Consider the following 23,459-nt stretch of genomic DNA (forward strand, 5'->3'; position numbering starts at 1 on the left):
CTAACGCTAGACCAGACGCAGCGTCACACAGACAACAGAGCGGCCATTTTGACATGCCTTCGGGTTCCTGGGTTTAGCCTATCAAATCAATGTATTTGTCAAATGCGCCGAATACAACAGGTGTAGACCTTACAGTGAAATTATTACTTACAAGCCCTTAACCAACAATGCAGTTAAGAAAAATGAGTGTTAAGTTAAAAAAAATAGATAAGTAAAAAATAAAATAAATAAATAAAGAGCAGCAGTAAAATAACAGTAGCGAGGCTATATACAGGGGGTACCGATACAGTCTGTTGCCCACCAATTCTACTCTGTTTTGGGCTCAGGAAATGCAACGATACAAATGATTTAAAACAGGCACAAAAATTACATTGTACAGTATTCAATAAAGTAAGCATGGATGAGTGAAAACATTTAGACCATTGCTTGGTGTTGGTGAAGAGGAAGTAAATGGAACAGCTAGTGCTGCCTAACCTCCAACTCAGCCATAACCGGTTTTGGGAGGGAGACAAATCTGAAGCAAGGCAATAAAAAGGCACCCCTCCCCCCAACAGGAACCTCAGTTCCAGGTCACAGGAGGCGGCGGATAGAGCAGGAACAACTTCCCCATTTGTTTTCAGCTGCGTATTACAAAAGTGGGCAGCTGCAGTGGGTAGGTAGGTGTTGAAGGATCTGACTCCTATTTAGTTTATTCATCTTCTTTATTTGCTCTCTGCGGTGCGACAACACCCTTTGTGTAAACACGTATCAGAAATATGCACAAGGTTTTGCAATGTTTCAGCTGGCCAAGGCAAATCCGTCAGTACTCTGACCTTGAGCTTGTTTTATTGTCCCCGACACACATTTGAGGGGAAAACACTGCATATACAAAAGTATGTGGACACCCTTTTAAATTAGTGGATTCGGCTATTTCAGCCACACCCGTTGCTGACAGGTGTATAACATTGTGCACACAGCCACGCAATCTCCATAGAAAAACATTGGCTGTAGAATGGCCCTTACTGAAGAACTCCGTGACTTTCAATGTGGCACCGTCGTAGGATACCATCTGTCCAACAAGTCAGTTCGTCAAATTTCTGCCCTGCTAGAGCTGCACTGGTCATCTGTAAGTGCTGTTATTGTGAAGTGGAAACGTCTAGCAACAACGGCTCAGCCGTGAAGTGGTAGGCCACACAAGCTCACAGAAGGGGACAGACAGGAGATGAAGCGCGTTGCGCATAAAAATGGCCTGCCCTTGGTTGCAACCCTCAATACAGAGTTCCAAACTGCCGCTGGAAGCAATATCAGAACAATAACTGTTCGTCGGGAGCTTCATGAAATGGGTTTCCATGGCCGAGCTGCCGCACACAAGCCTAAGATCACCATGCGCAATATCAAGCATTGGCTGGAGTGGTTCAAAGCTCACCGCCATTGGACTCTGTAGCAGTGGAAACGCGTTCTCTGAATCACGCTTCACCACCTGGCAGTCCAACGGACGAATCTGGGTTTGGCGAAAGCCAGGAGAACGCTACCTGCCCGAATGCACAGTGCCAACTGTAAAACTTTGATAGAGAAGGAATAACGGTCTGGGGCTGTTTTTTTATGGTTCGGGCTAGACCCCTAAGTTCCATGGAAGGGAAATCTAAACGCTACAGCATACAATGACATTCTAGACGATTCTGTGCTTCCAACTTTGTGGCAAAAGTTTGGGGAAGGCCCTTTCCTGTTTCAGCATGACAATGCCCCCGTGCACAAAGGGAGGTCCATGCAGAAATGGTTTGTCGGGATCAATGTGGAAGAACTTCACTGGCCTGTACAGAGCCCTGACCTCGACCAAGAAAAACAGAACAAAAGAGAACAGAGTGCGAAGGACGGAGCATGAGAGCGCAAAAGCAAAGAACATTAGAGAAAGGGAGGGAGTGAGGAAACAGCCAGAAAGAACGAGAGAAAGGAGGAGAATGAAGAGTTTGAGTGCAAGATGATTACGTAGCTCGCTCCCCCGCCTTGTTTTTCCCCACCAGCCACCTCCTCCCCCTCCAACACAGCTCCCCCAGTGCAGTGGTCGGGCTGAGGAATCGGCGGGCGCCATTGGAGCAGCTTCAGAGCCCCTGGGCCAATCAGAGAGCCAGGCATCCCAGCGACTTGTTTTTAACCCCATTGTGCAAGATGAGCCAGCAACACAACACAGAGCAGCTGCCAGAGAGCAGTGGAGAGAGGGGGGAGGAGAGAGAGCAGGGAGGAGTAAGCGAGAAAGAGAGTCACATATGCAGGCCGTTCCACACACACACACACACACACACACCCTTGCGCAAATGCATATTAAAATTCAGGCAACCTTCACTGGCATGGACACGAGCAAAACAACCAACGTGCCAAAGGCAATCAATATCCAACTGGTACAGTACAACACACATCCGGTCAGTAAAAAAGGTGCAGAGACAGGAAAGGCAACTGTGGTTGAGACCCATTTACTATTAGGCGAGGAAGAGGTAATGGCTTCACTAAAAGCCATTGCAAATCACTAACAAACAAGGAAGTAGCTAAGTACAAACCACAGAGGTCTCTCACAACCAAGCTTCTGTCGTTCAATTCTCTGAGCGGTGAATTCGATCCGTCTATATAACGACACTTTTAAAACAGGGACTGCAGAAATACACCACATTACCATGTCAATGGGCACACCTGTTCTTCATGTAATGACACAGTGTGCCATCAACATGTATATGGTCAGCGGAGGACTTCATTTTCCCAGCCTTAAGCAGTCTGCACGACGGAGCTGGAATCATGTCTTCCTCTGTTGGAAACAGGCCAGTATTCTGTCTCTTTCTTACATACACAGGCTGGAAAACCTAGCTAATCTACTCGCATGCTAAGGTGTTCAACATTCCAGAAACATCAATAAATCAGCAACTTCACCTTCCATTGATTGGTTTTATATAGACGGATTTGTTGTTTAGCAACAAAATCGACGGGTTTGGATTAGATTGTTGAACATATAAACTATATTTCGTCTCCAACGTTTATTGGAAACGTAAAAACAACATAAAAACCATCAAATACATGGTTACAGTTGTTGGTTAGCTAGCTAGCGAATTTCTGCCATTTTAGCATTGACATGAAATCAGTCAAAACACCTCAAAACAAGACATGGTATAAAGAACAAGATTAAAGTAGCTGAAATGAATCACAATTCCCCACATGGCAGTTTGTCATTGTTATCTGACCATCCAGAATTACAACAACTCAGATTTCTGCCCCATTGAAGCGTGCACATCGTTTTCATGATGTTGTCAGCTAACCCATCTATTAGTTACAACGACACATTGTTGCCCAACAGTTATTGATCACTTGCAGTGCTTTTAGGGCTGTGTGTATAGCTAGCTATACACATTAATAGGAACACAGAATCAGGCCAGACTAACCTTGCCTGGCTAGCCAGACTCCTTGCGGCAGCCAAATGCTACACCACGCCGACAGATATTAGTTTCTTCTCCAAAATGGGTCTGGATCTGAGTATCTCCCCAACCCTTGACTGAATGTGAACACATTCGGGGCCATCTGATTGGTCCAAAAACCGATGAAAGAACACACTTGGGTAAAGCAGCAGTTTAAAAATTCGTCATTGGCTTTGATACTCTGATTGGTTAGAAACAATCCAATCGCTGATGACTTTGTTTTGTACTGCGCCCCTCATCACCACAAACAACGTCAATGATGGCAGTCTCAGACTGAAGTATGTAGTGATCAACGGAAGGATTTAGTGTGAGTCGTCAGGCTAAGACTAACCTTGCCCGTCTGCACATTCCTTTAGATCTCCGACCGTTGGAGGGGCCCACTTTTGGGGGGGAATTCCGCAGCCTCCAGACACACACAAAGGGAAATCCAAGCAGGTTATTCAACAGTACTGTCGAAGACAAACTTGCCAAGGCTAAACACATTAACAGTATAGGCTACTGTGTATAGCTGAAGCCATTTTATCTTCCTGAATCACTCATTCAACCCTTTTACATTAACTCATGTATGTTGATTGTGTTATGTTTTTACATTTATGTAGGCTAACTTTGTCATGCGGAAAATGTGAGCCTGTTTAATAGAGGTCGACAAATACAAAATGGGAGGCTATATGAGGCGGGTCAATGAAAGGGCCAGGTAGACCACGCACACATTTCACAGTATTTGCAGATTGGGTTAAGAAAGCGAGCCATTGTGTGTCCGTGTACCAATTCTCCGTGAGTTTCTTAGGAACTGGTGTGTTTGTCTCCGTGAGCACACCGTTTATTTTAGATAAAAAGAAGGGTCAGGCGAGGGAGAGTGTGGGGCTCATGTTTTCAATGGTCATGAGGCCAGAAAGGCAGCGACAAGGTTATTAAAATACGTGAAAACATATTCAGAGAATGCGAGCCGGGACCAATCAAAACGAGTCCAGGCTGTGCGCTGTGCCAACCGGCAGGCAGTCTTCGAGACCAACAAAAACATTCAAATCCAGCCTACTCTGAAATAGGAGAGGTCGTGGTAGCCGAACGGTTTTATCATTCCATTTTATTTCTGGAAATCTGCAAGAATGGACTAACAGTATTTTGCTTTTATATGGAACAGGAACACTTGATGTTGTAACAATGGGGAGGTTTCTAAGCAGAGCTAACTCATCAACAGCAGAATATATTACCTTGCATTCACCCACACAACTACCCAATCACCTTTTTACCCACAACTACACTGCTCTCGGTCTGGGAGCTCAACACGAACACGATGAAGCGGCTACCCACAAGCAGTGGCCCTTTTATATTATAACAACGCATTAGTGAAATATTCCAACAGCTGCCAGCCAATACACAAAATGACACGATAAGATCAGTAAGCATACTATGCAGAACAACTACCTCAACAAGATAACTTCATCCGGTTAGATCTAAAAAATAAACTGGGCGGGCTTGTCCAAATCAAGTCTCTTGAAAGATTGTAAAGACTAATTAGTCTACATTGGTGGCTACTAAGTGAAACAATTGTCCCTCGAATTCCTCATATCGGTCATTACCAGTGTATTCATTGTCCAACATAGACAGAAGGTTAAACAGACCAAAACAACAGTGTTAAATCAAATTTAGCAAAGCTGAAAGCTCGATATCCGAGTCTACAGCCATTCCATTCTCTAGCAACAATTTTCGGTCCAAAGGAAACGCGAGTTCCACTCAAAAATACCACCCATTTCTCTTATCCGCCACAGACGTTGGGGGTTGGTAAATTAGAAAAATAAGTCACTACTCTTGAGATATGGCGTTCTATTAGCTTTAATCCATAAAGTAAAAATGTTAAGTGGCCCAATCTTATGTAGCGCATATATATATATATATTAATATAAAACAAACACACTTCACACGCCAGGAACTCAAACGCATCTAGTGTTAGACTAACAATAGTACCGTTACAGTATTGGCTAACTGAACACGAAAGGGGGATAGCCTAAATCAATGAATGCAAAGCTGTAAAAATATGCACCATGTCACAACTCGGACAGATAACGAAATACTGTTTATCAAGTGTGGACACAATCAACTGGAAAATGTCCCAACAGCCTTACTAGTCTGGTCAACTAGGTAGTTATCTACCTTAGGGACATTTACCTTGAATTTTTCTCCAAAGCTACTCCTAAATATAATGATAGCTGCCAAGAAAAGCAACGTATCAAGCTGGTGATTCCAAGCCACACGCAGCCATCTACGCTATCAGTTAGTCAAGCAGCTTGTAAGCAACCTATTTTGCCAATCTTAGTTGGCTAACTAATAAGCACCAGACCACGGGCAATAAGAAGAATGTCCTCTTGAAGTGTGGTTTATTCTAATGTAGTATAAAACCAATCACTACGTGGCCAGTAACTTCAAGAGAAAATGTAACATAACTAATAATACCTAAGTTAGTTAAAATAACTAGATATAATAGTAAAGCTAAAACAAGGCAATAATACATTTCGTGAGAACAAGAAAGGTGACGTTATTCAGCTGTTCAGCCATCGTGGGAACCAACTAACGTTATTATTACAAGTAGATAGGTACGTTGGAAATAGTGTTAATGAATACAATGCGTTCATTGCTGAGTTAGTAAAGTCAAACTCACGAAAAATCATAAATGTAAAACTAAGAATACAATGTTTCAGGTGATCATAAAACAGGAATGAACATTGTTTATCATCAGGTAAACGTTGGTTAGCCTAGCTAGCTAACTATCAAATAATTGCAATGGATGTGGCTAGCTAAGTTACATAGCCAAAACCAAGGACAACCATTGCAAACATCAACTGCTTTGCGATATAAGACAATAACAGGAATATTAGCATAAGGATTAACAAAGTGAACAGTTGCATTTGATAAGTTAACAGGTTTAGCTAGCACAGAATTTGTGATGACGTTATGATAGTGAAAGACAGCAAGCAATCCAATGTGTTTCAACTAAAACGTTGAAAATACATAAGTAAATCAACCTATAATACACATTTAACATGACCAAACCACTCACCTAGTGAGACATTCCAACCCAGTACGAACTAAGTATCCTCCTGTGTTGTCTGCAGATCTTCGAGTATTCCAACATCAAATCGAACCAGGCCTCCAACTCGGCCTCGGAGTCTCCTGTATCCTTTGCCCCCCTTGGTAGCTCCCTCTTCTGGGGTAGGAAACAAACTTCTAAATCTCCCCCACGTAAAGGTTGAACGTTTAATTCCCTGTCCTGCTTGGGCACCGTATTTCCATCGAGTGTATATGTTGAATCCAGGATGGTTTAATCCGTTTATTATGGTGTTGTATATTATTTACAATCGATATTTATAAAGGGGTATATGCAGCTCTATGTGGTAGTAGTACAGGGCTATGATTCTGTCTCGGGTCCTAACATTCGCAGTGGTGCCCATCCCCCTCCTCGCCGGCATAGATCGCGGGTCCCAGCGAAACTGTCTGACACACAACGGTGCCACGGGGTTTCGCAGGCAATGATGCAGGGGCTCATTACTAGGGCGGGTTTTGCACTGATGTCCTACCTCCAATATATTATTGGTCAGTGAAGTGCCTGTCAAAGGACAACATTGCTGTACGAGCAAGCCATTGGTTAAATAGGGCGCCGAATTTTGCTGTTGTCTTGCCAAGAGGGCGTGACGTTTTTCTAGGAAGGGTTGCTGAAGCGCATTCGGATTTTGCCATGTGTAGTTGTGGCACACAGGAGTGATCGCAAGTATCGTTAGAATGGATGGATTCGGGAGAGAATTTTATACAAAAAGCGGATCCGTGTCTACAATATGGGGGAAATGCTCAAGTAATTAAATGAAAAGGCCGAGGATTTATTTGATTATTTTATAGAGGGATTATATTGCTTGAATGTCTTTTTTATGTATGTATCCTCAACGCAAAGGAAAAAAGCCTTCGTTACATACCGAAACAGAGTAGCCAACCTTAGCTACACGGGGTCTCCAGTGCCCCATACCAGGGAATACGACAGAGGTCAGCCCCACCTAAAGTGTCATGAATGGAATATGAGGTGTCGTTCTTGTAGGATTTGGCAAGGGATTGGACAGGGAAATTGACCAGGGTTGTTCGTATTACCCCTGTGCCTCATACTGCGCAGCCCGAATTCAAAACTACACTCTTGAGAGGGGATAGCCAAGGACACACCTCACGAAAATTCCATCTATTCGAATGGCTCGTCATTATCAATAAGGGAGTTTTGGCGAGAAGAATAGGCTTTTCATGTATGTGATCCAATCGTATTTTATTATAAACAACCAACATTCGATAGCGGTTTCAGAATAAATATACTTTTCTTTCGATTATAGAGATTTTAGGCTACATTCTGCTTTTCGCGTTTGACCTTGTTTACGAGCACATGCAAAGAATGGATGAAGATTCCGCTTCCATTATTCTTCATCGTTAAATAAATAACTGCGTTTGAGGATTAATGGATAGAATTAAGATTACATGCGATTTGCTTCTTTATTTCTTATCATGGACCTGAGAGAAGAATTTGGATTAGCTAAAGTGATAAATGCAAACGTCATTTGTTGCAATGGTCCAAAATGCGGAGACGGCTGGAAGATAGAACGTTCATGTTTCACGCTTCTAAAATCTATACATTGTTAATTTTACTCAGAAATTCTATTCTATCCAATGCAGTTTCACAGTAGGTAACACACGTAACCACAAGCATACAAATTACATTTTAGTGAATAGAACTGATCCATTTGAGTTTTGACATACGTATATTTCTGCGAGATGATAATTAAGATTGTGAACTGAATAAATCAAGGATTCATTCGGTTTTGTCTACATAGATCTGTGAGGTCCCAGCTCTTTTATAGTTGCCACTGGCCTCTTCTGGAATACTGCTCAATCGCATGGAACGTTCCAACATTCATTAATTTGAAAATCTACATTTTAATTTTATTAGGGCCTTGTTATTCATCGTTCAGGCTGAATTGAAAGACCATCCCTACATTCTTGACGTACAGGCTATGTTTATTTATGTATTTGGGTTCCCCTGCTCTGCTGATATCGACCTTATACCTTATTTCGGAAACTCCGAAATATCCGACTTACTGAATAATCGGATCCAGAGTTTCCACTTGCGATGTACCAGAATAAATCAATTGGAAGCTCAACGTAAATAATTTACGTTAATTTTAAATTGGAGGGCTCGAGTTTCCGACAAGACAGGAACGCGGCATTACTTGTCAATGGTAGCTCGCTTGCTACTAGGGAAAGTGCACATGAATGCCCTTGTAATTACGACTAGGAAACTCGGGTATATTCTCATGGACAACGATCTTTCCCACATGCTGGCCGCGATTTCGGCCGTCAATGTTGGATTTCTTATTGCGTTCGCTCGGAACACGTGAACGGTCCAAGACATTCCTCCGATCAATCCGACATGACGTGACCGCGGCAGCCATTAGAGAGATGCTGTAGCGCACGTCAACCGTAACAAGCGTATTTCTATAGTCTAAAAAAGCTCATCAGAATGATTACGCAACTAATAAAATCATGTCACACTAGTTTCCAAGTTATTTCCACCCTCTTATAAACCGATAGGTTGATTGCTATGGGAAGTTAGATTCCTGTACAGAGAAGATAACCTTTGTTCCGTGCAACACAGAGGCTGTCTTCAATACTTATATTGTGTAATAGCGAGGCACAGGCTAGATTTACCAATAGTCATGTCACATGACCTTTGGTCACTTAACCATAGCGCCAAACCAAGCAATAGGCCCTGGAACTTTCCCCACTCAGAGCTGAAATGTGGCAGGGAAGAACTTGCAACATTAGTAGTTTTAATCATGTTAATAAACAAATCATTGCAGTCATTGTACCATATGACATTTTCATGTTGGGGTAGAAATGTAATTTACAAAAAATGAAAGTATAATAGGGTCAAAAATAAATACTTCACTTGGTCAGGAGTAATTTTTAATGGGCTCCTTGGTTTTAAAACAGGAACAAATTGTTGTGTAACACCGGAAGGTATCAAAGTGCTAACACAAAATAAAAAATGGATGCAGTCATGGTGTTTTGCATGGTCTCTTTAACGCAAAGGAGAAGAAAAAAAATTCAGCATAACTGTTACATGCATGTCATGTCAGTTCCATTTAAATAATAAGACCATTCCATATTTAGTAAGACTTCAGAGCCATTTACAGTCCCAAATGGCATCACATGCTCACAAAATACTATTCATTTTTGCTTAAGTGATGAACAATGAGTTGTTTTAACAGAAACATATCCTAGGCATCTGGTTGTCCAATGCTTAAATCTGTAAGAATGTATCTTTTTTTTTGCAGTTAATTGTTCTCCTGTAACTGCTACTCCAGCTTAGATATTTATACTGATTAGGTAGAAGTCATAGCTAGACATCTTTTAGACTACATCGTAGAGAAAGACAACACATTTACCCTCAAAGCAGTTTTAAAAATGACAAAACATTTCACTTGTGTAAACCATTAAATCAGCTAGAGTACCTGTGCAAGCATCAAGCACAGCAGCTTATTTTAACCCATACAATGAGTTCCTCACACTTATTTTTTACGCCAAACCCCCAAGTCCAGGAATTATAACTCAGAGCAAGTCGAATCAACCTTATCCTTTTTTGCAAGAAAAGAAAAATGGAGAAAAAAAAACCTCCAAAACAAATGTAAAAAAACCTCCAACAGTGATTGTGCGAAATGTTGATGGCATGCCACCGATTATATATGGCCTGGACGGATGCACATAAAAGCAATGGACGGCCATTTGACATCAGTATGTAGTGTTATCATTTCTAAGGGGCAGGGTCTTTGGGGGAGAATGTCGCATACATACATGTGTATACGTTTACACATCGACGCAATGGTAAAGGTGTCAGTAAAGCGCTCCTTACTGACAAGCAGTAACTTTCACAGGAAGATCCTACATCTAAAAAGGATTATTACATTTATATATTTTGCTGCTTGAATTACAATAACAGTATTTAACAAACACCAAAACACTAGGTTCTATCCTTGTTTCCCCCCCCCCCAATACACCAAATCATATTTTAAATTGGGAGTCAGAATTATGGGATGCCATGAACTTCCAGCTTCATAAAAATTGGATACCATTCTCTCATACAGTAATGGCCATGCCTCTTAAATAGCTTAACTGTTCAAACTGGCTTCAACATTGTCGGTTTGAGTAACCAGTCCCTTCCTCTTGACATGAGCAACTCTATACACATCTCTTCTCCAGTCAGTGGCTCGGACAGGGAACAGAAAAAAAATGGCTGAATGTTCATCTTGGTGGTTGGGTCATGTCTGGTTGTTTTACGCTTTTTTTCATTTTTTTTGTTACGTTGTTGCGCTTGCATGCTGAGACCCTTCTGCTTTTAGGGGGATGCTGCCCTCTGCTGGTTGCCTCTGTGGCATTGCACAGCCCTGCACCTCCACAGCTGGTTTAGTCCCTCAGAGCAGCTTCAGACTTCCAGTGACATTGTTCACCATCTCCTCCTCCCCAACGATGGCCAGGACAGTGCGTGAGCCGGCTTCCACCTGCCAAAAAGCAGAAGGTCATAGAATTTAAATTAGCATCCTTGTGCGTGGGGTGGGGGTAGGAATAGGTTGCACTCGCAACAAAAGGTGGGTGGAAAACCAGGGAAGACTAGGCATGACATTTATTGAAATAACTCAGTAATTTGCTATTAAAATTAGAAGTTTACACAAAATCCAGAAACTCCCAAGTGATTGCTTATATTTTAACTAGTTCAGTGGAGTTTCCCCTCTCTCCTTGTAGTGCTGTACATAAAACTAGGGATGCACGATATATCGGTATCAGCCAATATTAGCTAAAAATGTAAATATCGGTCGATGTCTAGTTTCACGCCCCGATGTGCAAAACCATTATCAAAGCTGACGTGCATACCTATATAACGCAACGACGCCACGTAAAATGTTGCGCTACACGTGCAACACAGCATTCTTAAACTAGCCCACAATGTCTGCTGTGTGGATCGAGCAGTCACAAGTCGAGCAGTCATTTGAAAGAGTAAAAAAAAATATCTGCAAAACAACTCAAAGGCCAAACCCATTAAAGCCAAGATAATGGAATCCATTGCCCTTAACAATCAACCGTTCTGTCGTGGGTGATGTCTTTCACCGACTGGTGAAGCACCGATACACAACCAAGTGCGCTATTTTTCAGATGTTGCCCTACCGGAGTTAAACAGTACTGCTCACTGCTATTAGCTTCACGACATACATACTATGGAACGCCGTTTGGGTCTTTGCTTGTCAAAAAAGATACAGTAGCACTCTCAAAGCTGTACAAAAAAGTCTGCAAACAAGCAAACACCGGCCACGAACGACGTGTTTACAATACCGCGTTGGTAATGAAGCATAATTTGTTCGACCGCAACTTCTGTGGTAGCTAGCTTTAGGTTGGTACCTAGCACCAATACAATCAGCCTGAAAACAATGACCAGTAGAACCTGCAGTTATTTACATTATTCTTAGAAATGATTTAGGAATCCTTGTGAGTGAGTAAGTATTAGCTAGGTTGCCACTTGTTTGCCAATTGAAATGAATGAAAAGAAAGCTAGCCAGCTACTTTACCCTGTTGCCCAAAGCTAACGTTATTAGCAGCCAGCTAGCTTCATCTGGCTAGCGAGGCTCGACCGCACCAGGTTTTGTGTTGTGAAGCTAGCCACAATAATAAAAGTATGCCATTGACAGTAATGCAAATAGTAGAATTATGCCCTACTTGTATTTTGAAGGCTAACCGCAAAGTCCACTATTGTGGCTAATCCTTATTGTGGATAGCTTCACATAGATGGTCCTTCCACCACTAATCAAATAAGAACGGTCTTATAAATTAGGGTTATTTTAGATGACACCTAGCTCTATAGTTAGCTACTGAAACAGATTGTCGTTATGCTATGTTTTTGGGGAAGAACATTGTTTGCATCCATGAGCTATTTTTTACTTTTTTAAATGACCAGCACTGTAGGTGCGCGAGACAACTTGACCAGCATCATAGCATACGTATCGATGAATCGTTGTGACAAAAAATACCAATGATAGTGTAATCAATGTGTAATAACAAAAAAAATGTATGAACCCGTTAAATTATTATGTGACGTCCAGTCATATTCAGGTCCTGACACGCCAAATAGTGTTATTTGACACGCCAAATAGTGTTAAATAGTATATTTTTTGACACGCAAAGACCCAAACAGCATTCAATATCAATCCTGGTTGAGAATGAAACGACTGAACAACGAAACAGCACAGCAACTAAGTGAAAGAAATAGGTTTTGATTGTTTTACTGGTAAATGGGGACATACGTAAATGCCAACAAAATAACTTTTTGGTCAGTGTGTGTGTGTGTGTGTGTGTGTGTGTGTGTGTGTGTGTGTAAACTTTATTTAACTAGGCAAGTCAGTTAAGAACAAACTCTTATTTACAATGACGGCCTACCCCGGCCAAACAAGGATGACGCTGGGCCAATTGTGCGCCACCCTATGGGACTCCCAATCACGGTCGGATGTGATACAGCCTGGATTCGAACCAGGGACTGTAGTGACACCTCTTGCACTGAGATGCTGCATCCATGTGTGTGTGTTTGAACTATTTAACTATACTAGAATGCTTAAAAAGGCCACAATGTTTAAAAAATATATATCGGTATCGGGTTTTTGGCAAGGAAAATATTGGATATCGACCAAAAATGTCATATCGGTGCATCACTACTTGAAACAGCTGCATAAACAGGTCACATGACTCCTGACGTTGCTGGATGCAGACCTCGCTCTGCTCGGTTGCCAGGGAATTGTGGACAAAAGTGTGGACAAATTTGTTTTATTGAAAGCTTACGGGCCGAATGAGCCATGTCAAAAGTACTAACGGTTTTGAGTCAGGAAATGTGTACTTTACCAACTAAAACATTTGCGATTACTTATAATAATTATAATGTAGCCGACTGCCACAGCAGCAGAGATGGGTAACAGCACATGTGCGCTCTCTGGGGTAATAGGAGTAGTTTGCAGCCCTAAATCTGGCCGCCTGTAAAAAATAAAATCTGTCTTCCCCCCAAAAAGCTAATTGGAGACGCACCTCTGTTCCAGCTGGGCCAAATGGACAGTTATCTAACGAGTTCGTAGCCGAGATAAGCGATCATTCAATAAAGTAAAGTTTATCATAAACCTGATCAGGACTGTTAGTGGGTTTATGTTTTCACATTAGCCCAAAACACTATATCGCCTATGTTTATTTATCACAATGTTTTGGGGATATTCTATCCTGCAATGCAAGGTGACACAATGTCCATTGTCTCTCGACGTAGCAGGGTCTCTCCCCCACGAGGGCGCACATGTGCAGTTGTTACTCATTTCCGCTGTGGCAGTTGGCTCCATAAAATAATCGCAAATGTTTTAGGTGGAAAAGTACACATTTCCGGACTCAAAACCGATTTCTGTATAAAGAATTCACTGGCAACGAAGCAGAGCGAGGCCTGCATCCAGTGACCCGTTTTTGCAGCTGTTTCAGTACAGCAGTCCAGGGAGAGATCAAATTATATTTGTCACATGCTCCGAATACCGTGAAATGCTTACTTACAAGACCTTAACCAACAATGCAGTTAAGAAAATAGTTACTAAGTTAGAATAAAATAATCACTTGAGTTTCTGGATTTTGGGTCAACGTCTTTAAATTGATGCAGATTATTTTATTTAACGCTGGAAGTGTATTTTTCCCCTTGTCATCTACAGAACATAAATCTCTGTTGTAATGTCGGTCATTCTTTTCTCAACCTCATTGTACAATTTGCAGGTTATGTACCCGTCTGATCCTGCCTTACAAAACAACACATTCTGGTTATAAAGAGACAAGCATTCTTGTAGTCTTCAACTATCAAAGGATTACTTTGTGTGAACTTCTGTGGTGGTGTAAAACCACCTTAACTAATCATTATGTATCAACACATTATCAGGGGCACTGCAACCTGTTTGAACAAGTCAATGTTTGCCACGGTTGGCATATGTCAACAAATGTAAGCTACAAGCGGACATCTGTCAACCGGCAGTTGACCTATTCAGTGTTTATGTACAGCTTATAAAATATGTTATGGGGTGCCCTTCATAGAGTATTGACCATTTTTTTATTTGCTGTTGCAATCTTTGTCAACAAGTTAATTCATTTTTTGTGAGTCTTTGTGAATGCATCCGCCCCTCTCAAGTGTCATTTAACAGTTTCACATTGCAATGGTTTTGTATCAGTGTGAAACGCTTACCTACCTAAATCACAGTCGTCATTAAGGCATGTTAAACTAGGCGAACACGGCCCGCCCTGCCAAATCGTTCTCTTCAAATAATGCCTTCTGAACAACAGGCAGCCACAGCCGTGTCAACAGTACAGTCTATGGCATTGGCAGCCCTACTGATAGTCAAACTCAATACTAATAGTGGCTGTGCGTGTCTCTGTAAACAGGTGCTACAGAGTTACGTGGAACCGTAATGGTGGCTTGTGCACCTGTGCTGCTGTGGAACCATAATTGTGGCACATGTGCCTGTAAGCAGGTGCAGCAGTGTAGCCGCAATGGAGGCGCATGTCTCACCTGGGTGCGTCCGGCATCCTGGACCAGGTATGTGGGCAGGCTAAGGCTCATGGCCAGGGCCTGCAGCTCCAAAAGGTGGGCCATGTTGGTCCCCTGTACCACCACCTTCTTCGCCCTGCACACCACACAAACACACATGTGGATATCCTTCTGGTGGCATTGCCATTACCAGACATCATTATGGTGTTTTAAAAGCATCTTGGCTGTCTTTATCTGATCCAATTTGATCAGCAGTATGAAGTCTCAAATAATGCCCTAATGAGGAAGTGGTCTGGTCCTTACCCGCCATGGTCCCACTTCCAGGCCATCTCCCTCCAGCTGTTCTTCTCCTGCAGGGCCTGGTAGAGCCCCACGGCTGCGTGGCCCACCTGCGCAGCCAGCTATACAACAAACACTTTCAGTTAGAAGATTTAATTTTTTAATGCATTAGCAATATGGGCAAACTGGGATTTTTGTGTGCACATGGTTCACACAAACTACACCAAAACAAGCATACTAGCTCGACAAAACACCACATTCCAACCGTTTTTCTTAAAGCTCAGACACACCGGGGCCTGCGGAGTGGCGCAGCGGTCTAAGGCACTGCTAGAGGCGTCACAGACCCGGCTTTGATCCCGGGCGGCATCATAACCGGCCGTGATTGGGAGTCCCATAGGTCGGCGCAAAATTGACCTAGCGTCGCCCGGCTTAGGGGAGGGTTTGGCCTGGCTTTACTTGGCTCATCGCGCTCTAGCAACTCCTTGTGGCGGGCCGGGCGCCTGCAGGCAGACCTCGGTCGTCAGTTGAACAGTGTTTCCTCCTACACATTGGTGCGGCTGGCTTCCAGGTTAAGAGGGCAGGTGTTAAGAAGCGCAATTTGGCGGGTAATGTTTCGGAGGACGCATGACTCGACCTTTGCCTCCCGAGCCCGTTGGGGAGTTGCAAAGACCTTAAAGTCGTCAGCGACTTAACTACCTAGCAATTTTAACTAGCAAGATGACAAAAAAAAATATCATTCACTCTCCATAATCCCATACCGCCAGTGCCAGCCCATAGCCAAATGTTTAGCTAGCTAGCACAACATAGCTAGTGACACTGCACTAACAGGCAGCCGTTTCATGGAAACTAGCTAATCAATTGTGATTTAATTATGTCAATACTAGGTTCAGTGGTTAACTAGCTTGGATTAAGTATTTAGTGTTGTGTGCAATGCATCTTGTTGTGTGCAGTGCACTTAACTAGCTACCATTCCCATAGACTACATTGCATATAAAGTATGACTGGCTCATCCATGGATTTAAGGCAAAAATGCCCTCTTTTTCCTTTTTGTTGTCAGTCCAGTTGGCTACCCCACGTCGGGGATTGTGCTCTCCGATTGGCTCAAAGTCAAGTTGTTGGCCACTGACGAGCATTGCAAAGTAGAAGCGCTAAGTTCGTCGCTACCGGGTCGGCACGCAGGAGGTACCGCTTTTGTTCTAGCAAGAGAAGGAACGGCCTCCCACTGTGATAAGTAGCTATCCGCAGTCAGACGGTGTTTCATGCTTTACACTGACCTTTCCCACACCCATGGCCAGGTCCATATTCACCACAAACACCATCTTGAACATGAGGTCGTCGTCTCCTTCCTCCTGAGGGGACGAGAGAAAGCGAGAACGAGAGACACTCAGGGTGGGCTCAGACACGATACAGGAGAGGTAATGTACCAACTTGTACCTGTGCAAACTAAGGTTAGCTTATGGGCACCTCATTCTCCAGCTTGTTAAAGTAGTACATGGCAGCCTCCTCAGCAGACACGTTTCGGGTGTGCAAGAGTGCCTGTGGAGGGGTAGACATGGAAAATGTCTGAAAATAAGGACTTTGAATAGATCTGTATTGGGTGGATTAGCAAAGTCAATCATAAGTACAGTACTCCTTAGTCATTATGAATGCATTAGTAAGTAGAGAAAGAGATATTTCATTAGCGGACAGAGATGATCAAAGAGAAGATTTGCACAATATACCGCAGATCATCTCCCAGGAAATGTAAGAGAACCTGTATACAGTAATTAACCCACTTGCTTGGCAGCCTCCTCAGGGATGTCCAGCTCTCGCAGCTGCTGCAGGTACACAGGGTTGACCTCCTGAGAGCCAGAGCCTGGGCCCGTCTGCTGCTGCTGCTCGGAGGGCTCCATAGTTAGCTGGAGCAGGACCACGTTGGATTAAAGTTAGTTTAATACGTTGCGGCATTAAAATAAATATGTACAGTACACCGTAGCATATTTCTTCAACAGTTATGTTGTGTAGAAACAAGTAGCTGGGTCTTGATCCCAAATTAACTGAAGACTGGCACCATGTAAAAGTGTGTACTTTCTGTGCCTGTCTTTCCTGTGCACCATGAATTATGGTAGATTAGCTACTACGCTAGCAATCTAAATACACTCAAACACAAATATAAATGCAGCATGTGATGTGTTAGTCCCATGTTTCATAAGCTGAAATAAAAGATCCCAGAAATGTTCCATGCGCACAAAAAGCTTCTCAATTTTTGTGCACAAATGTGTTTACAGTGTGCAATAGGCATGCTGACTGCAGGAATGTCCACCAGAGCTGTTGCCAGAGAATTTTGTTAATTTCTCTACCATAAGCCGCCTCAAACGTTATTTTAGAGAATTTGGCAGTACTTCCAACCGGCCTCACAACCGCAGACCACGTGTAACCACGCCAGCCCAGGACCTCCAAATCCAGCTTCTTCACCTGCAGGATCGTCTGAAACCAGCCACCCAGTCAGCTGATGAGACTGTGGGTTTGCACAACCAAATAATTTCTGCACAAACTGTCAGAAACAGTCTCAGGGAAGCTCATCTGCGTACTTATCATCCTCACCAGGGTCTTGAACTGACTTCAGTGGACAAATGCTCACCTTCAATGGCCACTTCATGGGTGAAACCCAGTTTCAACTGTACCGGGCAGATAACAGACAGCGTGTTTGGCGTTGTGTGGGAGAGCGGTTTGCTGATGTCAATGTTGTGAACAGAGTGCCTCATGGTGGCAGTGGGGTTACGATATAGGATTGCATTGTATCGATGGCAATTTGAATGCACAGAGATACCGTGACGGCCATTCATCCTCCACCATCATTTCATGTTTCAGCATGATAATGCACAGCCCCATGTGGCAAGGATCTGTACACAATTCCTGGAAGCTGAAAATGTCCATGGCCTGCATACTCACCAGACATGTCCTCCATTGAGCATGTTTGGGATGCTCTGGATCAACATGTATGACAGCGTGTTCCAGTTCCAGCCAATATCCAGCAACTTCACACAGCCATTGAAGAGGAGTGGGACAACATTCCACAGGCCACAATCAACAGCCTGATCAACTCCATGCGAAGGAGATGTGTTGCGCTGCTTGAGGCAAATAGTGGTCACACCAGATACTGACAGATTCTGATCCACGCCCCTACTTTCTTTTAAAAGGTATCTATTCCCAGTCATGTGAAATCCATAGATTAGGGCCTAATATATTTAAATTGACTGATTTCCTTATATGAACTGTAAACATGTGAAATTGTTGCATATTGGTTTATTTTTTTGTTCAGTTAAGGATCTAGCTAGTAGACTGGCCTCGAGGGCAGCCATTGACAGCTAGTTAGGCATTGACACACCTCGAAGCTAGTTAGCCAAGTATTCTTACTAGTAGTGTACTGATATCCTAGTTAGCTACCTAAATCATAATTATGCTGATATCACAATTAGATACATAACCGTTAGATATCTGGCTATCTGTAGGCATGTTTGGTGGGTAGGTAAGCTACGTCAGGTAGTTAGCCATTTAGCTACTCTGTCTCGGTAATTGACTAAGGTTAGGGTTAGTTAATCATATCATGACGGAACAATTTTCAAAGTGGCAACTCGATTGTGGGATGACAGCTAGCTAGTTACTTATTTAACGATGACCACAAGGGTAGCTAGCTTGTTAGTTAATGCCAAATAGAAAACAAACCGTAGCTAACATAGCCAAGCTAAATTAACTAGCAGGCATTCAAAAATATTATTGAACAGTACGTTAGCTAACAGCTGATTGCATTTGCTATCGTGTTACATATTTTGTTTGCTAGCTATGTATTATTTGATTTCCCTGCAAGTTCTTAACGATGCTAACTAGGCAATTTAGCTAGCTTACTGTAAAGATTGCGCCAGCCACTCCTACCTGCGTTGCGTAGCTAGCTTGTTAGCTACAATCCTTTGAATTAGTGGGATGGGAGTGCTTGCTTGCAAACCTATATCCACTCTCGCCTTTCACTGCGATGAAGCCAGGTTATTGACTGCAAGTGACTTGTTCATTAAAAGATGGGCGTGTTGTGGTTTCACGTCTTTACACCATTTTGGGCAAGGTTCGCTCCTTTTTCGTTGTACGGTACCGGATTGCGTCAGTATTAAAGTCCCCCTCACATCCGGTTCTACAAAAGTTATGGATCGTGTGAAACAAGAGCATCAATTATTTCCTCCGTCAGAAATGTCTAAACGTTTCGTAACGAAACTTCGTTGAAGTAGTTTCCCATGCATGTTGCTTTGGAACATGTTGACCGACCTCACTGATTTATGTTGCATATGGTGTGTGAAGAAATTAGGTAGATTATTTCTGTTTCATGACCAATTAAGTGAAAGGACACTGCTTTTGTCAGATTATACTTTTTGTAACAGGTTAATTTGGTTAAGGTTAGGGTTAGCTAAAATAAAAAATCAGTTATAGTCATGACGTCTTCCATTCCACATTTCCTCGCACTGGTCTGAAAACAATATGGTGGATGTCTACCAATTTGCTCTCATATACTGCTCCAAGTATTTAATGTCAGTGTAGACAAAGAAGAAACAAGTAATAGACAAATTCCCTTCACTTTAAATCTACTCCATATGAGACAGATGTAGACAAAGACAATATGATTTTACAAATACTTTATTACCTCAACATATGTAGGAATTTACACTAAATAAACAGCAGGTTAAGTCGCTACAAGTTACATTATTCAATCATTATGTACAACTATATTAACAGACAAAATAAAAATCAACCTTAAAAAGTGCTCCTTGCAGAGCCTGCTCTACATAGCTGAATTTATACAGCCTAACAATAGTTTTCCTTCAAATGACCATCACCTGCTCTCTTCACCATTATTAGGCTTCATACAAAATACTAGTCTGCATTGAAAGCATATGACAATACAAATTGTCCATTGAAAAATAGTGTGATAACCAATAAGCTACTATGACTCGTTTATGCTGTGCAATCTAGGGACAATGGCGGTGAACAGGAAAATGCATCAAACTGGAGAACCCACACAATAGCATGCAACGCATAAACTACATACACTTTCATCTCATCAAAAGAGGAGGACAAAACTGATAATTTGATTGGGTTTTACAGTTAAATGACCAATCTGCTGACTCATTGTCAGCCCTCTTATTGGTCACTACTCACTAGAAAGCCAACAGTGCACCCACATATAAAGATATAGCCTACCACATGGGTAGTGTCAAATGTCTTCATCCATAAGTCTAACATCAGTTATGTGTCGTTAACATACATGCAAACACCTCCAATTCGTGTGATAACGTTCTTGGTACATAGCTTTACCAAAATATCTAATCACAACTTCAAACCATCAAGCTCTGTGGGATAGAATGATTAGTCTAGGGTACCGTCCCAAATGGCACCCTATTTCCTACATAAGGCTCTAGTCAAAAGTAGTGCACTATATATAGGGACTAGGGTGCCATTTGGGAAACGCAGGTATTGTTAGAAAATGACGCTATAGTATAATAGAGAATGCAGAGGTGAGCAAATTATGAATAACACAACCCATGGGTAAATCATAAGAAAACGAGTTTCGGTAAAGTTCAGAAATGGCAATGTAGTTATAATTCTAATACTTAATCAAACGTTGCAAAATGTGACTAGGTCAAAGTATCTTCTGTGAAACTTAATGGACAGTTAATACAGCAGTGTTCAACAAACGTAGGAGCTGTCGCCATCTTGTGTTCAATAGAAGAACTGCAATACACATATCAACGGTGCAGTTGCCAATTGTCAGATAAATAGGCTACCTCACAACAGCACAAACTAAGAACATGATTCAATAGACTTTTCTTGGTTGAAAAAAAAGGAATGTTAAAAATGTACAACACGGAAAGCTGTATGAACGTACACCATAAAATACTGTGGGACACATGTTTTAAATATATACAATTCTACAGTTGAGATTTGTTTGTTTAATCTCTGATCTAGTGTCCCTCCAGTGACTGTTACCCTTTAAAAACATCAAAACATTCACACGGTCACCTATTTCCAGTACCTTTTGAAAAGACTGCTTCTTTGCTTTCAGTATCATTCTTTCTTCAGTCCTGCAGAGAGCGAGCTGTAGCCTCTTTCCGAGAGCTGTTCATTTCAACTCTGATATTAACATCTTCCTCCCATTCAATACCATAAAGAGGAACACCGATTTGTATGGACTCGGGAGCTACCTGAAAAAGCGCAATGGCAATAATTACACATTTAAAAAAACATTAAAAAGGAGAAGTCGTCTCAAGAGTGTCATGCTAGAGTGAACTGTGTGTGTGTGTGTGTGTGTGTGTGTGTGTGTGTGTGTGTGTGTGTGTGTGTGTGTGTGTGTGTGTGTGTCAACTGTCCACTACTCCGAAAGATACTACGTGTACTTATGATTTGGACGGATATGGAACAAAGCTACTGTTTTGACAGAGGGAGAGAGCAATCTGGTTTAACCTAGCAGACAAACCGCAAAACACAAGAAAAAGCTTCAGGGTTAAAGAAATAAGAGGGTAACTTGAGTTTTCAGGTAAGTAAAAGGAGGTAGAGAGTGCCGATAACTTATAGGACTCAAGCCCCTAGGAAAGGTACTGTATGCAACTGCATTAATTGGTGACAATATAATATCTAGAGAATGTTTATTAAATGCTAATAAAACTTTTCACTCCACATTTCATGTGGAAAGGGATGTTGTGTCTTGAATTGGGGGGGGGGGGGAACCAGAATGGTCCCTTCCAACTCTCGCTCACACTTGCTCTCCATCTAGCTACAACCAGCATTTTGATAGACATAAGACTTCCTTTCATTCATTCATATGAGACTTCAGCACGTTTCCATTGACACATCATGTCACGTCCGGATCTCCCAAGCCCCTTCTTCTAGTTCCACAGAGAGTTCTACAAGAGAGGCAGATGCCACAACGTGGTCCAACTCAGGGCTGAAGGGTGAATGGGTGGGACATACAAACAAAGGCTCCTCGTCTGTTTGTGTTTGTGTCTCCCTTTACCTTTCCCTCCTGTCTTGTCCACAGTGGAGAGTCTACCACCACCTCTAGAGAGTTTCATGTGTTCAGCAGCCCAATACACCACATCCCCTTTTCAAACCCCTGGGTGACTGTTGTGTGTGAACAGTCACTCATTGCTCCTTAATGTGGAAAAGGGGTGGGGTGTTTGGGGTCCTTACCCCTAGAACCATACTTCCCCTCTTCTGACAGGAGGGGGATTGTGTTAATCTGTCTATTGGTCCGGTCTGTCCATCCTCCTAACCCACCCCCTCTTGAGTTTCCCTCCCCCACTCCTGTGGGTCTCTTAATGTGGTCCCCTCTGCCGGCGTGGTCTTGGTCAGTGGTTTCACTGTCACAAGTCAGTGACTTTGTTCTCTACGGCTGCAGCGATCTGCTGGAGCCGGTAGCCCAGCTGCATCTTTTGGGCCGTGCTGTCCTCTTCTAGGGCCCCGATGATCTGAGAGAGAGCGAGGAAGGGATGGAGAGGGATGAAGAGAGAGCGAGAGAGTTAGATGGAGGGAGAGACGGAGATGGAGTGAGTGAGAGGGGGTGGAGAGAGACAGATGTAAGGTAAACCAAAGACACAGCTCTGATGTGTGGTTGGATGGAATGACACAAGAGATAATGAAAACTCACCTGGTCATAGTACTTGTTGATGTACTTGTACAACTCGTGCAGGGCAACAAGGTAATTCAACTCGCCTGAGTAATTCTGGGGGGGAAAAAAACATTTTGACTTAAAGTCACTACAAATAAATAATACGCACACACTTAAATGTGCTAATAGAGGTTCTATTAAAGCTGGTTCTATTAACAATAGGATATATTTAAAGTGTTCTGGGCATACATTGCTTTAAAGTATAGGCCCACTCTGAAAAGTCCAAAGTTTTACAGCTTGTGCTGAATGAATGATAACTAGATCAGCTACAATCACAGTAATAGGGGTGACAGTAATGAGATAAACTGCAATATGTAACTTTTTGGCCGACCCAACCAAATTCACATTGAAATGTGAGTTATAGATCTGTCACTCTCATTGAAAGCAAGTCTAAGAAGCGGTATATCTGTTCTAAGTGCGCTATTTCTATGCTTCCCATTCT

General features: G+C 42.5%; 3 protein-coding genes across 8 annotated transcripts in view; all 3 read right to left on the minus strand.

Annotated features, from left to right (window-relative positions):
• LOC120065420 (histone-lysine N-methyltransferase SETD5-like) overlaps window positions 1-8,168 on the minus strand; it is a 43,350-nt gene extending 35,182 nt beyond the window's left edge. The window contains exon 1 of one of the 3 annotated variants that reach the window (XM_039016421.1): window positions 6,490-8,168. The gene's annotated coding sequence lies outside the window, so the exon portion shown is untranslated. Of the gene's footprint in view, window positions 1-3,401; window positions 3,507-6,489 lie in introns of those variants that run through there. The other 2 variants (XM_039016423.1, XM_039016422.1) reach the window with 2 other exon arrangements.
• Window positions 8,169-9,405: 1,237 nt separating this feature from the next.
• On the minus strand, window positions 9,406-19,467 carry LOC120065421 (probable peptidyl-tRNA hydrolase 2). 4 transcript variants are annotated; one of them, XM_039016425.1, is made up of 7 exons: window positions 19,243-19,467; window positions 17,106-17,228; window positions 16,795-16,866; window positions 16,605-16,679; window positions 15,355-15,452; window positions 15,073-15,187; window positions 10,928-11,014 (listed from the first exon to the last, which is right to left on the minus strand). In XM_039016425.1, exons 2-7 carry the CDS (start codon window positions 17,220-17,222, stop codon window positions 10,928-10,930), a joined length of 564 nt encoding a protein of 187 aa, XP_038872353.1. In that variant the 5' UTR covers window positions 17,223-17,228; window positions 19,243-19,467. The 4 variants fall into 4 exon arrangements, with proteins under 4 accessions (XP_038872352.1, XP_038872353.1, XP_038872354.1 ...); XM_039016426.1 differs by having other exon boundaries at window positions 19,216-19,467; XM_039016427.1 differs by lacking the exon at window positions 19,243-19,467 and adding an exon at window positions 18,262-18,300.
• Window positions 19,468-19,973: 506 nt separating this feature from the next.
• LOC120065424 (plexin-B1-like) overlaps window positions 19,974-23,459 on the minus strand; it is a 166,299-nt gene continuing 162,813 nt past the window's right edge. The window contains exons 36-37 of the mRNA XM_039016429.1: window positions 22,997-23,071; window positions 19,974-22,817 (exon numbers count right to left, since the gene is read on the minus strand). Of these exons, the coding sequence (XP_038872357.1) occupies window positions 22,713-22,817; window positions 22,997-23,071 (180 nt within the window). The 3' untranslated portion in view covers window positions 19,974-22,712. The remainder of the gene's footprint in view (window positions 22,818-22,996; window positions 23,072-23,459) is intronic.

This window comes from Salvelinus namaycush, chromosome 20, assembly GCF_016432855.1.
Source record: "Salvelinus namaycush isolate Seneca chromosome 20, SaNama_1.0, whole genome shotgun sequence".
In the NCBI taxonomy this organism is placed as follows: Eukaryota; Metazoa; Chordata; class Actinopteri; order Salmoniformes; family Salmonidae; genus Salvelinus; species Salvelinus namaycush.